Below are 18,708 nucleotides of genomic sequence, written 5' to 3'. Positions count from 1 at the left end.
AAGGGTGAGAACTGAGCTATGAAATATCGCTGATTATGATTATATAGGAATTGTTTTAATAGATTGTTCAGTTCTCTCTGTTGCTCTGTGCAGAGAGCGTTGATTGTCAGTTACTGCCATCTGCTCTGCTCCCCCCCCATTGCTCACAGGAGACTGGGCTATGGAGGAGGCAGGAGCAGCTTGCTCAGCCTCTCAGCAGCTTTCTGAGAGGCTGAGCCAAGTGCCAGTTCCGACATCTGGGTGGATCCCGACTTTAAAGTCAGGATCTTTCCCCAGGTTGGACAGTCTGAGTGACCTCACCAGACAGCGGACTTTAGCCAGCTGTCGGCTGAAAACGGATCACAGGAGAGCAGAATGAACTGCACTCCTGTGATCCACAGGAGACGCACAGCCAAACAAACTTTGGCTGTACTTTTCCTTTACAGCAAATGTTACAGCAGACAGGCTCATCTTCCGTATGAATTTTGCCACTCAGAGATGGTGATTCAGTCACTGACCCCCTACTGAGGACCTGCTCCACTTACCTTTTTCCCCCTTTCCTGTTGCTCACCCACTGCACATATTCACCATGATGAATATAATAGATAAAACACATATGAAGCTTGAACGGTCTGAGAAAGCAGGCTAACCTAGGTATAAAAATTGTGCCTAGATTCTCCTGCATCTTTTTAACAAAACCAATGGCTAAGAGATGATCTCCACAGTGTTTATACTATGTCACACAGGTTGGTCAAAAACATTACACACAGGTTGGAAAGACACTTAGAAGTGATCAATCTGATAATGAACTCCAACCCAGGTACAGCATAAATAATTATATCTCAATGTGGAGCATATTTGTATTACAAGGAACAGAGTCATCTAATGGGAAGCAAATATCCAGTCCTACCAGCAGTCCTTCCTCTTTCACCGAGAGCTACTATTGCCTGTAATCAGCCATTGGTTCAGATAAATAGTATACACCAAAAGGCTGCTAGGTATAGGGTATGACCACTGCATTTAGAATATCTAAAAGCTGAACACTGGTGATTTTATCCACCAGGTGAAAATGACCCTATTTACACAGAAAATATATATTAATGTCCTTGTCATTAAGTGAATAAATTATTTAGTAATATAAATATAAAATCATCATTTAAATTAGCCCTACATCTGTGGGTATATATTGTTTACATAGTTATTCAATTTCTACTAAGTGAAACTAATGAATGCACTTACATCAGTCTGACTGACTGCTTTTGTGCCCTAACTGCTCCTTAAACAGTGGTAATAAGCTTCCATACAAGCTGCATTACCATTTCTAATCTTTGATGGTTCATTCTGTGGATGAAAGCAGCAGCTACATTACATTACTGGAAGCAGTATATCTTTTTGTCCTGCAATGGGGTTAAGCAGCTGCCACACCCATAGGTTTATGGTTTGACATTATAAAATTAAACAATTTCTAGGAATATAGCATTCTAGGAGCAAGTGAATAAAAGTGGGTTTTTATGTCTTTTAGATCAATGATTCTCAACTGCCAGACCATGGCTTTTTGTCTTCTGTTTGCCATGCCTACATAACTAGGTGGTAATACACTTGAAGTACAGTCATGACTGCAACTTCACCATCGGCTGGTGTAAGTGAAAGATGACAACTGTTGCGGAAAAATAATCTTATTGGCAAGGCACACCTCCCACCCTATTGGAAGAGACTTCTCGTTTGCTGAATGACTGTTTGGCATATGTTTGACTGGCATAGAACAGTAGCTCACATAGGGCAGCCTGTAACCATTGCTGATGATGTGGAAATACAAGTTTCATTGTATACTTATTTAATGGCATCATTCTTAAATTGTAAGAGTTTAATGTGAACCTATACTAAATACTGGACTACTTAATGACCAGGCTGAGCAGCTGAAACCTATCGTTCATGTATATCAACAAAGGGGTGGATGGACAAACCAACAGGGAGGAAGAATGGAGATAGAAAGACATGAAGGAGCGAGGAAGGAGAAAGAAGAGTAAAAGGAATGGAGAGAGTAAGAACAGGAGAGATGGAATGAAAGAGAGTGAGATAAAATGGAAATGAGAGAGAAAAGGAAAGAGGAAAAGAATGAACAGGAAATACAAAACGACTGAAAAAGAGAGAGAAAAAGATAGAGTGAGAATGAAAAAAATATTGCTTTAAATAGATTTAAAACAGTATATTTGTCATTGTTTCTGTTTAAATTACAGTAACTCATATTTTTGACTGATTACTCCCCATAACACATTTAAAAAAAATGATTTTGTATGCACTAATATTTAAGTATAATCTATTTTACTGTTATGGCATGGAAGGATTTGGAATTATTGATTGCGTCTCAATAAGGTTGAGAATCAATGTTCTAGTCGTTTATCTGCACCCATGAGTGGTGTTTACCTTTGATAGCTTTTAATATGGTACATATTAGGAGGAAGAGGCATTTCTGCAAAACAGGTTTCCCGTTTACTAAAAAATCAGCAGAATTTACCCTCCAACTGGCTACAGGGCATTACACTGAGCTATTTCTTATCCCATACTATAAAAAATGCATTGGAATCAACTAGACACAAGCCTCATCCATAATTGCTACAGTGTTTACATATAAAAATCTCAATATGTAAACCAGACTTTACCTCATCAATACTTTTATTCACAACAGGCTTGTCAGGTTCTCCACATCCAGACATTAACTCTGACCCAAGAGAAAACACAAGATCCAACTCTTCTTGCAGACCATCGATTTCTTCTTTTATTGCCTAAAAATAAAATGTTACCGTGAAGATTCAACAATATGCAAAAATAAAAATGATAATAATAATAAAGGTCTAACAAGTACTTGGGAAAATGCTTGTAATATTTTGATCTTTGCTGACACTGTTCTCAATATATGTAAAAACCATAGGAAAAAAATTCTAGAAGATTAGCAGATAAATACACTTCGTCCTACAGTGAACACCCAAAAACAATATAGTTGGACCCTGCAAGATGAGAGGTATTGTGCTCACCTCTCTGTTAGGCCATGCCTGTTGGCTTTCACTCTTTTTCAGCAATGTAACCTCCCTTAGCATTCAAGAATTCTGAGAAGTTCAATAAAAACTGATGTTTACTATCTAATTTCACTTGCTAGTAGTGACTTGTCAGTTCACTACTAACAGTTAGTAGTTTGTAAGTATCATGAATGTTGCTTTCACTAACAGTATGTATCAGACTTTATAAAAAGGTCCGGAATCCAGTATTTTCTGGGACCTTAACTTTAGTATAAGCTTTGTGGTAGTCTGAAATTATGGGACTCCAATATGTATGATGATGCCTAGCTGTGAACATCAGAAAGAATTGTACAACTAGAGCTTCAAAATTTGATCTGGACTCCTGACTGACAGGCTGCTCATTTACTGTATACTAATATGGGATGATTTCAGGTCCATCACACATTAAAATGGCCATTGCAGTACATTGAATGGTCTGCTTATATTGTCCAGGCCCCCTTCTCTTGTAAAATACTTCTCAAGGCTGCACTATCTCTCTAGGAAGATTCCTGGCTAACGAAGAGTACTCCAAATCTTGAGATGACACTCAAGTTCATTGCAAGATTGTCTTCCTGAAAGATTTGCGCTGCCCTCTCTTCTCTTTGATCTCTCTGGAAGAAGTGTAACATCATCTTCATCTAGGCGCCACAGGAAGAGGACAGAGATAAGGTGAGTATAAAATTTAACTCTTTTCTTACATGTACTTTTGGATATAGTGGTTTGCTAAACTAAAAGCAAACAAATTGTTCACTTTTCAAGGGAATTTTCACTTGGCATTTTCCCAAAGCTTAGTGTGTATGGGGAAGCTTTCATCATCCAAGCATGAGCAAGCAAAAATACTGTTTTTTAAAACATTTTTAGCATGTGATAGGGTATTATTTGCAAAGAATACTTGAGCCTATTTGTCTTTAGTAAATCAAACCCACTATGTGCTACGAATTTTTACAAGAAGAGAGGGCCCTGACATTGTAATAATACCTGTAATATGAGGTACATATGTGAAAATATCGAAGGTATTTAAGACTCATAATCATTTTGCCAACTATTTCTTCTATTTTTGACGCATAAATATGTTCCAGTAAGGCGTTATTAATCATCTCACCTCCGCTGCCTCCTGTTGCTGTTTTACAACTGAAGGATCAACTCCAGGTTCATCAAGATCTCGAATAAATTCTTGGGTGTCTTTAATGGTGGCTATTAGAGCAATGTGATCACACCAAAACTTTTCTGCCAACTCCAGCACATCCAACAACTGGGCCTCCCTTTCCTCCGTCAAAGCCTGGATGTCCTCCCAGATAAAGACCATTTGGTCAAGCTTATCTTGGATGGCTGGCGAAGAAAGCACACTTTATAAACAGATATGTCTGCAATTAGATTCAGCTCTAATAAATTTATAGTAGTTCAGGCAATTAGGCTTTAGTGATTCATAAATAAGGCATTGTAAGGCAAATCATATCTCCATATTTCTTGCCAAAAACAGATTTCATAACAATATTTATTTCGAGACGTATGCACAACATAACTGACAGCACATGATAAGAACAGCATTAAAGTCTGCACTGTACCATCCACTGAAAATGAAAAGAATAGTTGCTGTCTTGCCGAATGAATTACCTTTAGCTGAGATGTCCTTATCAGCACCCTCAGAACGAGCGATCATTTCCTCTCCACGCATATTAAGCGTCTCATAGACAGGCTGCAGCTTTTCAAGCTCCATAGAAACATTTTTATTCTCGCTTATCTGCTCTCTGATCTTCTCACACTCTGCTGAGATTGAAGGTGGCTGTCTCAAACGCTCAGCTATTCGTTGCAAGCTTTCGAGCATTGGATTAATCTTGTCATGAAACTGGTCAGCAATGTAAGCAGAAAGCATTCTTTTTATGAATTTTATTTTGAGCCATTAACACTTCAACAATAAAAACATTAACATTATTGGAAAATGTGAGTTGAAAACATATAGGAGTAGCATTTGGTTATACCATAAAGAAACTGAATGGTACATACAAGAGAAAAGTCCTATATGTTTGGCATTCTTCAATGGTACTAAAGTATACAAATAGAATTAACTCTAAATGTAATTATATTTACTTGTGATGTATAAATATGTTTACCCGGGATGAAATATTATTCTGGTTATGCTTTAATGTAAATCTATACAAACATGCTGGACCTGCTTTGTGCAGCATCTTGGTCCAGGATCTTGGTCAGTTTAAAGGAACTATGTCACTAGAAAGCTATGTATATGTGTTAATCATGCATGCTTTTACATTTAGAAGACACTTCAGCCTCTATGTATATAGAAGACACTATAACAGTTACCTGTGATGACTGAGAAAAAGCTTCATCCAAGGCAATAGCCCGCTTCTTTACAACCTCCTTGATATCACTGTAAAGAGAGTCAGCTAAAACATATTTCTCCTGGATAAAGAAACCTTCATCAGGACTGAGTTCCAGCAGCTGGGGCCCAGTTTTGTTCATCTTATCTATATGAGGTTTGTGTTCTGCAATCAGCTCGCGAAGTTGCTATGACAAAAGACAAACACATTACAAATGTTTTAGGATCATACTCCCCTCTATGTCTGGTTTTAGTGTCCTAATGTATCCAGCTGGCAAAACACTCTAAACAAAGTTATAAAGAGTAAAGATAATATTAAGGACATACATCACTAAGTTTATTAAGTTGATTTTTCTCATGTGGGCATGGAAAAACGTATTTTAAATATTTATGGTGTGGCTATAGCAAGTACCATTCCCTTGATAAACTAACAAGGAGACACTTGAACACTCCAGTGGATGGTCTGGCAAACCAACAAATATAAGCGATTCTAAACATTAGGGTTACATAATTTAAAATGACAAAAGACTAAAGCAATGAGACTACTTGCTTGGCTGGGACTGTGAGGGCACCAAAGGTACTAAGCTTAAATATTTTTAAAAGAAACAATAATAAAAGAAAATACAATTCTGAAATTGCATTATTTAAAGAATTAATAAATCATAGCAGTCCATCATACTCTGGGACCTATACTCTATTGCCTGTAGTATGACCATGCAAACAAACATAATAACAGTAATGCTGTCAATGCTCGTGCGTTGAAGGTGTTCTGAAACTTTTATTTCATAAGAATTTTGCAGCAATATTTAGGCACTCCAAATAGATAATGACTTCCCATACTGTCTGGGGGACAACATACCAACGAGACCATAACACAACTGCATTGTCCATCGCAACAAACCAGTCTAATGGATAACTCTCAAAAGAGCTTGAAGGAGTTTATAAATGTGCTGACTAAGATCAAAGAATGTTAAAAAATGCTACTTCTGTGTAGTTAGCTTCCACAGGAATTGCTGTATTTATTAAATGCAAAACTGCAAAGTACATCTAAAGTGAACCAAACATGGATTAGGTTTACTACCAGATCAGTGAAATATTAATTCCGATTGGATACTGGGTTACTACACTTTAAACACTACTTTTTATACAGCAGAGGCAAATTTAGGTGATTAACTTTATGCTAATGACTGTAAGGCAATTGCAATTATATTTTTTAAAGCTGAACTCCAGGGAAAATGTTAAATAAACAGTTGAAAAACATATAAATAAATGGTTTTATCTACTGAAGTCTTTGTAATTCTTTTCAGCCAGTCTTGTGATCAGGACACGCCTATCCAAACAGGTTGGTAACCTCACTTTGTCAGTGCAATTAACCATTACAGCTTAATCACCAACCTCCATCAAGTCTGCTGTCTAGTTAACCAGAAGGAACCTCCTTTCTGGAACTCCATTAGGCAGCCTGAAAGAAAATGCAACTCCAGTGAGAGAAACTCTCCAGATATAGAGGAGAAGACTCCTTAGCAGCTACCTGATGGAGAGTTTCAGTGATCACACCAGGGGATACCTCCTGGTACATAAGACTGACACGTTAGACTGTTCAGGAACTACACCCTTAGCAGTGTAAAAGGGTTCTGAAGGAGACTGAGAAGAAATGGAAGAAAATGAGATGTCTCAAGGGGACACCCCCAATGCCCTAGGCTCCTGCAAGGGAGGAGAGAGGGATAACTCCCTGTGTGATGTTGAAAGCCTCAAAGTAAACACACTGTAGACCAACGCTGAAACCTAACAAAGTTAGATTAGGCTGGATCTTGCCAGCATTGAACCCTTCGCATGATGCTGTCCTACTCACTTCATTGGGGGTCATCTGATTAACCTCCCATGGGGCGCTGGAAAAAGGCACTAGGTCAAACACAGGAGTCAATACTCTGAGTGTCATGTGTTCATGAGCGATACTGAGGATACAGATCCAGGTGTGGGACAGACAAAACAAGTCTGGGTTGACCTAGTAGGTCAGAGGCTACCTTTGAAGAGAGGAGTTTCTGAGGAGTACCAGGTTTTATTGAGGCTCTCACATACCCCAAGAGTGGCGACCCAGGAGTGAAAATAACTCAAGGCAACTGGGAAAGGTGCATTATTCTGTGCAGTGACACAGATTAAAAAAAGGGGGCTAGCAGCTAAAGAGGATGCCAAAGGCAAGGGATTGGCCCTGAGCCTAGGGGAGTGCTTTCTGCACCTAAATGCTTAAAGGGCAAACTACCCAGGAACTTTCAACGGTTCACACTTGTCAAAATGCAGACAGACCTTCATGCAAGTGAGTTTTCAGAGGGCTTAGTTAGTTACCCAGAATGCTTTGTTCATCTGTATGTATGGACATAAAGCTATGTATATCCCTTTTCATGGTATGTAAGGACAAATTAGCAGATGTACTTTTCCAAGATATGTTTAACTTGACACATCCTGTACAAACACACTGCCTTCAAAGCATACTATTTGCTCTAAATACAGAATTTCCATGACACCAAATATATGATAAAGCAAATACAGCGATTAAGGCAAATAACTTACACTAATGCAAGTTATATGTGTTTGTGTGTGTTGTAGCAATTTGTGAATGTGAGAGCCATCTAAATCTGGACAACCATGTTGGAATCTGACTGTACAAACTCAAGACAACATTTGTTTTTCAGATCTAACTATGGTTGTTGTGTAGCACAAGGGCTTTCTAAAATAATCATTTTAATTTACACCCAGCCAGGTAGGCCTTCACACAAAACAATACACAGTAGATGTTAATAAATCTAAAGTAGATTGTACAGCTAGATTGTCACATGAACGGCTAGCTTGACTGTTTTTGAAAATACTAGTCTGTAGCTCTGCCCTACAGTCAACAGTGTTTATCAAATTGCCAGGCTAGTTTTTTCAGTTTTGAGAAAATATCTTACATTGGAAGCTTTGATGGCTAAATCCTTAATTATTGTGCAATGATAGCGGTAGTCATTATAGAATTCAAGACCCTCATTGTTACTTGGATGCATTGGCAGCCAAGATTTTTTGCGTCACCTTCTCATGGTTTCCTGGGTCAGCTTTTAGTGCTTTCCTATGGTCAGCAGAGAGATAAGATCACTCTTGTTTTTTATCTACTTCTTCAAGGATGGAATGGATGTCGAACATTTAAACTATGAAAAACATCTTGACTTAATATTTAGAAGTGTCAGTTATACTCTATGATGATTCCAGATTTGTAGACCTTTTAACCTATTGTGAAGGCCAATGTGATCATTAGGAACAATGCTGCAGAAAAACCTTATATCTGAGATCCACAGACAAATATGGTCAGTATGTTTTACCAAAAATCTGACTGCACATAAAGATCAGAGATTGGTTCCATGGGCCACAGTTAAATATATATAAGTTGCGACATGGTATCTATAGACAACACAGGAAAATTGATCATTATGAAACAACTACATTTTGGTAGCACATATACCTCAGCTGAAAAACAATGCCAGTTACAACATTCATGTTAATTACCCAAGTTAATTTAAATAAAGAGGATTTAGATGGATTTTTTTTACTTATTCAATAAAGACAGCTGTCGTGCCAAGCACTCTGTAATCTCACTTCAAATCTTTATCGTGAGGGCCATTGCTTTGTTCATAGAGTGTCACTGCTTTTACTGTTTAGAACAGTGGTTCATGTTTTCAGTGGGTATGTTATTTTGTCAGATGTGTGCAAATAAAGAAACAGGACAGGAACACAAAACATTGCTGGCATTTTACTGATGCTTATCTATGAACAGTATATTGCTGCACTACCAGATAAGACACAGTAAAAAGACTGTCGGAAGCAATTAGCTCAGACAATGGAATCTAGAGCCTACGTAATCTAGTTATGTCGACTTTTGTAATTGTTTAGCAGATGATGATTGACAACATTTCCCAACTGGTCCACCACTAGGAACATAAATGGTTTGTAAAATGATAATTAATGTAAAATAACAAGCCACAACATACTCGTCATTATTATGGTGCAGGTGGATTTTTAAATGAAGCAAGAAGGTTTTTTAAGGTTGCACAAAATTTTGGCATAATCAGGGTACTAATAAACATTGCAACTGTTATGAAAAACGTTTTAAAAGATGCGGGTATATCAAAAGATTCTTAGGTCTTCTCAAATCCAAGAGTGAAAAAAATTCAAAGAATAAAAAAGTAAGTAAAATATTATGGCCAGTAGCTAGAACATATCAATACAAAAAGTGCAAGTCACACGGGATTTGGAGAACAAACGCAAACATTCACCAAGTTATCCTCAACAATCTCTGTACAAAAACTATATTGAATCCTATCAGTCAGTATATGCAAAACTCCATGTACCTTTTAATATGCCCCTTTTACTCCTCCTTTTCATATTAGTATCCTCTGTTCTCAAAATCTTATTTCTTTACCCCTCTGCTCCACCCCAAAACTTATACATATCACCCTCACTTCTACCATCTTCCTACTACTGCTCACATCACCTCCTGATAATACTTAACCCACCTGCTGACCCAAACACCATGACAGGAAGGCATGTGCACTCATTTACATCCCACTCCCATCTTACTTTCCTCTCCCTCCATCTTTTCCTAACCTCTGGAGATATCTCCCCAAACCCTGGTCCTCCAGTATCTCACCCCCACACCAGGCACCCTCCTTCCTCCAGGAACAGCTGCAAACCACTCAACTTAATCTCAATTCCCCTGCTCCTAAAAAACACCCTCCCTTTTTCATGTGCATTCTGGAATGCCCACTCTGTCTGTAACAATCTCACCTCTGTCCATGACCTTTTTGTCTCCCACTCCCTTAAGCTAACAGAATCCTGGCCTTAAGCAGCAGATTTTGCTTCTCCCACAGCACTTTCCCATGGAGGCCCCCATTGGACTCACTCACCTAGACCCAGTGGTCGGAAAGGAGGTGGAGTTGGTTTGCTTCTATCCCTACTGAGCAACTTTAAAATCCTCCCTTCCCCTCCCTCTCTAGCTATCTCTTCTTTTGAGACTCACTGTGTTTGGCTGTTTTCTCCCATTTCTCTGAGGATTGCAATGATCTATTGCCTTCCTGAATCGGTGTCATGATTTCTTGATGACTTCTCTGCCTGGCTACCCTACTTTCTCTCCTCTGAAATACCCACTATCATTCTTGGTGAATTTGACATCCCTATTAATGTTAACAACCTGGCTACATCCCAACTCTTCAACCAAACCTCTTTTTTTGCCCTAACCCTTCTCTTTTCTACTCTGCAACTGACCACCTCTATGACAGAATCACTACTCTGTCCTGCCCTGGTCACTTCTGTCTACAACAGTTCACTTTCATCCACACTAGACACACTTGCTCCTCTAACTACACAAAGTATCAGATCTCGACCATTACAACCTTGGCAGACTGACAACACCAGAAATCTTAAGCCGTGCACTGGAGCAATTGTAGTGTAAAACCAAATCTAAACCTATATAAATCTGCTTTCTTAAAATACAATTCCTCGCCATCCTGCCAAACAAGCCTACTTTGTCACTCTTGTTAATACCTTGTCATCCAGTCCTCATCGTCTCTTCTCTACTTTTAACTCTCTACTTTCTCCACCACCACCTCCACTTAGTAACTCTCTCACTGCTTACAAGATTGCCAATCATTTCAAAAACAAGATTGATACAATTAGTGAGGGCATCTCCACAGCACAGACATCTATCCCACTTAGCATACCTTATACTAAACCTCCCTCAACACTTTAATTTTTTGACCTTGCTACTACCGAAGAGGTCACTAAATTTTCTCAGAATCCCATCTCACCACCTGCCCCCTGTATCCTGTTCCCTCACAACTACTATGATCACCCTCTTTTTTTATCCTATGCTCCCTCAATGACATCTGCAATTTCTTCCTCTCTACTGTCACCTTCCCCTCCCCTCTAAAGCATGCACAAATCACTCCCATGCTTAAAAATCCCTCACTGAACCCCACTAACCTGAACAAATTAAGACCCATCTTCCTGTTCCTGTTTACCTCTAAACTCTTAGAACGTCTAGACTACAATCGCCTGAGCTCCTACCTCACTGACAACAACCTTCTTGACCCTTTACAGTCTGGCTTTTGCTCACTACACTCCACTGAAACTGCCGTACTAAAACTCACTAATGATTTACTAACTGCTAAAACCAATGGCCACTACTCCATACACTTACTATTTGACCTTTCTGTGGCTTTTGATAATGTTGACAATCCCCTTCTCCTCAAAAAAACTCCACTCTCTTGGCCTCCGAGACTCTGCTCTCCCCTGGTTCTCCTCCTACCTATCGCAGCGCTCCTTCAACGTTACTTTTAACTCTGTCTCCTCCTCTCCACTTCCTCTTTCTGTAGGAGTCCCTCAAGTTTCTGTCCTTGGACCCCTTCTCTTCTCCATCTACACCTCCTCCTTTTGTCACTTGATAAACTTCCATGTCCTTTTAGCCCCAAATCCAATCACTGTCCAAATATTGTAGATTTCACCTCCGTAACAACTCCAAGATACGCCCGTTTTTAACCACTGAAACCACTAAGCAACTTATTCACTCCCTTGTTATCTCTCACCTTGACTATTGGAACTCCGTCATGATTGGCCTACCTAATCGCAGGCTGTCCCCTCTTCATGAATGCTGCTGCCAGACTCATCCACCTTACCAACCGTTCCATATCTGCTATCCCTCTCTGCCAATCCCTTCACTGACTTCCCATTGCCCAATGAATAAAATTCAAAACATTAACAATAACATATAAAGCCATTTATAACTCTGCACCAAATTACATCACCAATCTTATTTCCAAATATCACCCAAACCATCCTCTTTGCTCCTCCCACAACTCCATGCTCTCTAGCTCTCTTGTCTCGTCCTCCCATGCTCATCTCCAGGACTTCTCCAGAGCCTCCCCCATCCTCTGGAACTCTCTACCCCAATCTATCCAACTAGTGCCTACTCTGCCCACTTTTAGGCGATCTCTGAAAACCTATTTCTTCAGGGAAGCTTATCCTGCCTTCAGCTAATAAGCAGATCTTCTATTTCTCCTATCAGTTCATCCCCCGCAGTTATTACTTTTTGTACCACCAGTCCCTTCCTTAGATTGTAAGCTCCAAGGAGCAGGGCCCTCCTAACCCTCTTGTATTGAACTGTATTGTTGCTGTCTTTCTTTATATTGTAAAGCGTTGAGCAAACTGTTGGCGCTATATAAATCATGTATATTATTAATAATAATAATAATAATAATAATTTTTAAAACCTTGATGGTTAAATTTCATTTAAGAGCAACCCAGAAGGGCCCCCTGCCTAGAGCAGTAATAAAAACTGGCACAAGAATGCACTGGTACAAAATACAGTATTTTATGTGAGTTTTGGATGTTTGCCTTGAATGCACAACCCAATTCTGTCCATGCTGATGCATGCTAATATTCTCTGAAGAATGTTTTATATTCTGATTAAGCCCCTGGTCACATCGAGTGTGATTTGGCATGCGATTTGCAAGCTATTAGAGAGGTCATGTCGGAGCCACACTGATTTCTAAAGTAGTGCATGCACTACTTTTGTTGTGATTTGCATAGACATCTGTGTCAGATGTCTTGCAAATCGCAAGGAAATCGGCAGGTCACCCGATTTTGAAATTGTGCGACTTCACTGTAAGTCGCATGATTTCAAAATCGGCTTTGATGTGACTGTGGTGTTAGTGTATACAAACTAGTATATACTGTAACTGCACTGCACCTCTATCTATATGTTGAGCTTGAGACTTCGTTTGTCTAAAGAGGTCATTAAATCTCCTGAGTCATTTACTCTATACATGGTGGCAGCTTCCATTTTCATGTAGTAGGAGACTTTTGAGCACATCACAGTGCCAACATTTTAATTTATATCCAAAAAGGATACTTTCAGTGATTAGCCCCACCAATCTCCTACAATCCTCATACTTATGTGCTGGCAATAGTGGGGTAAGCAGCAAATAGTTAATTTCCATGATAGCCTTGACTATTGCAACTCCATTCTCATAGGCCTTCCTCTCCATAAGCTATCCCCTCTTCAGTCTATCATGAATGCTGCAGCCAAACTCATCCATCTTACCAACCACTCAGTGCCTGGCACCCCTCTCTACCAACTCCTCCACTGGCTTCCGATTGCTCAGCAAATTAAATTCAAAATACTAACAACAACATACAAAGCCATTCACAACTCTGCCCCGAGCTAGATCACCAATCTTGTCTCCCAATATCACCCAAACAGTCCTCTCTGCTCCTCTCAAAACCTCCTGTTCTCAAGCTCTCATCTCCAAACCCCCATGCTCATCTCCATTTCTTCTCCAGAGCCTCTCTCATCCTCTGAAGCTCTCTACCTCAGTCTGTCCGGCTATCTCCTATTCTGGCTTCTTTTAGGTAATCCCTGAAAACTCTTCTCTTCAGGGAAGCCTATCACACCTTTAAATAGACATTTATCACTTCCACCAGCTCATCCCCCACAGTTAAAACCATTTGTTACACTTGCCCCACAGTATTAGATTGTAAATTCTTATGAGCAGGGCCCTCTTAACCCGCTTGTAATTTGTTGTATTGTAACTGTACTGTATCGCTTTATATTGTACATTGCAGTGAAAACTGTGGGCGCTATATAAATCCCATATAATATTAATAATAATAATAATTTCCACAGGGTGCATTAACAGCACTGCATACAGAGAGGTGAATGAGAGTTTTAAAATGTATAGAACTACTGAAGGCCCAGGTGCTGAAAAACGAAAAGCTTTTTCCTATGACAAGTACAATGACAGCACAGTACCATAATAAATGTTATATGTGTGTCTGTCATTGCCACCACTCACGGCCTGTGCTAACCATTGAAAGCCTGATGTACCACAATTGCATTGCAGAGCAGGTGTCATGTAGCCCAATTCACTAGAACAGGTGACTATACTACACAACAGTGTGTACTATGGCTCAGTGATCAGGGATGTAAAATGCTCATGTAAACAAAGTCCTAGAGTGTATGCTGTGGGCCGTGTTTTCTATTACACAGTTGATACATGTAAAGCTAATATATTAGGGTGCATTGTATGAGAACACTGGTTAGTGTAAATGATAAAAGTATGTGGCATAATCTATAGAAGAGAATCTATCACTTATCCTGGTACAATACTATCTAAGATGAGGTCATTTTACGTTGTAGATTGCTTTATGAAAAGAAAAGCCACAGGTTCATCCTATAACAAGAAGACTTAGCAATATTCTTCCCATGTTGTTACCTAGTTTTTAATTTCTTGGAGCCATCCATATGTGCCAACTGATCTTAGCAAAAATGAGATCTAACTATATTCCCTGTCAATAAGCTATACAATAAAAGTGAGCGTGAGGATTCATTTAATAATCCATCAAACCACTCAATTTAGTAGCTGTTCTTACCCGGATATCTTCTTGCTGTTGCTTTAGTGTATCATAATTTAAACCTGGAGGTGGCAATTCAGAGATGGCTTTCTCTGTTTCCGTCAACCAAGGCCACAGCTCTTCGTACGTTTCCCAGAACTGGTTTACTAAAGATACAGCTCGCTCTACCTGCAGGTTCCTCTCAGCATTCAAATGACAGACGTCCTCATAAATCTTCTGCAGGTGTCTGACCTTGTTCTTTATAAACACAATGGGAACAATTTAAAATCAACAGAAACTCTAAATTAGATAAATGATATATTCACATATGCACAGTACACACACAGGTTTGAGTTGCATAAAGTACATGAAATAGTTATGAAGGTATGGACTAATGTACAAGCTGCCAGCTGCATCTTTGATAAATGTTATAATAAAACAGCAATGATATCAGAAGTAGTTAAACATTGAGCTTACTGCATAAATGTTATCCTTGTACCTTGCAGAGGAAGCATGATTAATAGTTTCATACTGAATAATACATTTTATGCTAAAGCCTATCTTTAAAGAATAAGTTCACCTTTGGATGGAACATGTAAAATGTTTCCACACTTGCAGCCGCTTCCCGATCACTTCCATCAGCTCATCCCCCACAGTTAAAACCGTTTGTTCCACTTGCCCCACAGTATTAGATTGTAAGCTCTTATGAGCAGGGCCCTCTTAACCTGCTTGTATTATTGCAGTAGTGACAGAAAGCTGCTTGTATTATTGCCTGTAGTGACAGCAAGCTGGGGATCTTCTCCCTGAACTCGCTGTCACAATTTAAAAAAACTCTGCTTGCCCAGCCACGTCTTTCATTCACATAGTTCTGTGTATAAGAAAAGTACAACTACCATCAGCCTTTGCTTCTGATGGCTTGTAGTTTTCAATCAACTATCAGAATGCTGATGAGCCCTCTAGGTAGTTCATTGATGGTTCCTATCATTGTGTAACGGCCTGCCTGTACGAGGTTCGAGTAGATAGCTTACACTGACAGTCTGCAGGAGCCGTACATTGCACATACATGATTTACAGGCTCATAATATAAAAAAAATAAATAAATGAACATTTTTTACCTGCATTTATTATTTTTTTAAAAGGTGAGCTTATACTTTAAACACCTAAATCTAAAGCATCTAAACGTCTTAGCTAACCCACTAAGCAAATTACTTGAAAACACATTGTGATTAAATAATACAAATAAATACACCAGACATCATAAAATCTACAGCACAAAAAAAAGTAAGAGTCAAACATTCATTAGTGGATTCATTAGTATATACGGCATAGCTACATCAGACATTTTATGGTTCAAAGCAGCAGCAATGTATATGAACTGTGGTGTGAATTAGTGCATATTCATCTGGTGGACTTTTTACACAGTACTGGACATATTTACACATATTTTTGCATATTTAAATAAGTGTTTTTGATGTACTGTAAGTTTGATGACTTTACATGGTTGTATATTTTTTTTCGTTAGTTAATTACAATATATTTTGAAGTTTAGTGGGTTAGCTAGGAAGGGGAGAGCGCTGCACTATTTATGTAATTATGTTCAATACTATATCTACATCTATGTAAAATATCTCACTTGCACGGTCTGCCGAATATTTCTATATAAATGAGTGATTTTTACATAAGTTTTATTTTCCCACACATTGAAGAGCATTTACTGTATATACACAGAGTTTATTGTTTGCAAGACAAACGTGTCACCACTACTAATTGAAGCAAACACTACTGCAACAAATAACTTGAATCAAATAGTCTTTTTTTAACAGAAGTTCAAATAGAGTCTTACTTTCTGACTTTAGATTTACGTTTGTTCTTTATTTACGGAAAGTGTAAATCATTCCTTAGTATCATAGCACACTGTCCATGCATCACTCTTCATCATTAACTTTATAAAATAGCAGTTTTTCATTTCAGCATAAAGAGACACTCCTTTCATATGTATTTTAGTTGTACAGCATTAACACTAATTACATTATTTAACTCCTTTTTAAGCCAAGTCTACATGCAGATACTGTATATGTAAACTTACATTTTATTATGTATTCTATTCTAGCCAATATTTGTATCAGCAATACAATGCAATTTATAGGACCCAGGCTTGATTCTTCAAGAAGCATTACAGAGGCAGGACCCACATGGAAGAAAAATATATTTAAAATATTCTTCCCAAATATAATGACATATATTTGAAATACTACAATTTTGGCCATATTCAATATATTTCAAAATATATTTATATATATATGTATATATATATATATATATATATATATACATACACACTGCGTGTCGACACAATACACAATGCGTTTTTATTACAAAACATATGACAAAATATTTTCAAAAATACATTTCAAATAAACTGTATGTCTTTAAAAATAAAAATCTACATTTTTGGAATGCATTTACAAATATATGTAATAATATATGTAAAAATGAATTTTTTATATGTTAAAAGTAATCTGAAGGATATATTGTAAAAAATATATTTTTAACAATATATTGTTTTAAAATATATTCTTCAGATTTTTTTTAACATAAAAAAAAATCATTTTAACATATATTTTTACATATATTTGTAAATGCATTCCAAAAATGTAGATTTCTATTTTTAAAGACATATGGTATATTTGAAATGTATTTTTAAAAATATTTTTCATATATTTCGTATTAAAAATGCATTTCAATATGCAGTATATATATATATATATATATATATATATATATATATATTTATTGAAATATATTTTGAAATATATTGAATATGGCCAAAATTGAAGTATTTAAAATATATGGCAATATATTTGTGAAGTATATTTTTAAAATATATTTCCAATATATTTTTCTTCCATATGGGGATGCAGCAATTATTTTTATTTAATGGATAAGCTGACTACTCATTTTTCCAGCTCCTGTAGCTCTCCCCCCTCTTCCTGCGACAGTGGGTAGGAGTTCTACTTCCTGCGCCCACTGTCAGAAATAAAAAAAAGAGTGTGACCGCGCAGGGCTCCGCGCACGTGGCTGCGTCATTCATTCACAGTTTCCTGCGAATGAATGACTACAACTACCATCAGCCATTGCTACTGATGGCTTTTAGTTCTCAATGAACTGTGAGGGCGTTGGTGAACGCTCTGGTAATTCATTGATTCTTCTCAGCTAATTGTTGGCCTGTATGAAGTACAGGCAGACAGCTATGCTGAGAGTCTGAGTAGACTGAGATTGCACCCTCAATCTGATTGCGGGTGCAATGCTCTGTGGCTCCAGAAAACAAAAAAATTATAAAAGCACATCTTTAAACTGCAAAAAATATGCGTTTATTATTTATTATGAAAAGGTGAACGTATCTATTATGGTATTTCAGCTTTGTGCAAAAAAAGCAAAAAAGAATTGTTCCTTTTGCATGGATTGCTAATTTGCAGAATATTTCCCCTGACCATCTTTCCATATGCTCTACATATGCTGATGTAAGCAGACTCCAGATAGATAGATAGACAGATTTTTGGACTCTATTAAGGTGGCAAGACAAGCAGATGGTGGCAACAAAGAGACAACAAAGGATTTTGTTCAGATGTCAGTGCACTGCTTCTCACTGAAAACACATTTTAAAAGTCACCAAGGCATTGCACACAGTAGAGTTAGCCTCCTCTAATAATGATCGAAATATTTTTGTTAGTGATATATAAACGGGGAATTTATTTGGCCAAATATGGTCCATTTTTACAGGCATTTGAGTTTATATTTGTTACATTACATTGGTAATTTATTGACTAGACAAAAGTAACAATAAAAGCTTAATGCACTGCTGCTGGAGGAATAAAATGAAATCTTTCCACTATGTGAAATCACTGTATACAGCCTGAGAGAATAAATCAT

The 18,708-nt window shown here is 37.8% G+C and overlaps 1 protein-coding gene across 6 annotated transcripts in view; it reads right to left on the bottom strand.

Annotated features, from left to right (window-relative positions):
* DST (dystonin) overlaps nucleotides 1–18,708 on the bottom strand; it is a 675,093-nt gene that overhangs the window by 50,611 nt on the left and 605,774 nt on the right. For all 6 annotated transcript variants that reach the window (XM_089694126.1, XM_089694129.1, XM_089694130.1 and 3 more), the window contains 5 exons: nucleotides 14,818–15,036; nucleotides 5,352–5,555; nucleotides 4,647–4,878; nucleotides 4,135–4,361; nucleotides 2,640–2,762 (listed from right to left, as the gene is read on the bottom strand). In XM_089694126.1, the coding sequence (XP_089550252.1) occupies nucleotides 2,640–2,762; nucleotides 4,135–4,361; nucleotides 4,647–4,878; nucleotides 5,352–5,555; nucleotides 14,818–15,036 (1,005 nt within the window). The remainder of the gene's footprint in view (nucleotides 1–2,639; nucleotides 2,763–4,134; nucleotides 4,362–4,646; nucleotides 4,879–5,351; nucleotides 5,556–14,817; nucleotides 15,037–18,708) is intronic.

The sequence above is a fragment of the Staurois parvus genome, unplaced genomic scaffold (assembly GCF_062004578.1).
Source record: "Staurois parvus isolate SC_StPar_1 unplaced genomic scaffold, SC_StPar_1.0 ptg000652l, whole genome shotgun sequence".
Classification (NCBI taxonomy): domain Eukaryota; kingdom Metazoa; phylum Chordata; class Amphibia; order Anura; family Ranidae; genus Staurois; species Staurois parvus.
The sequence above is the reverse complement of the archived record's forward strand: the minus strand, read 5'-3'. Positions and strand labels throughout refer to the sequence as shown.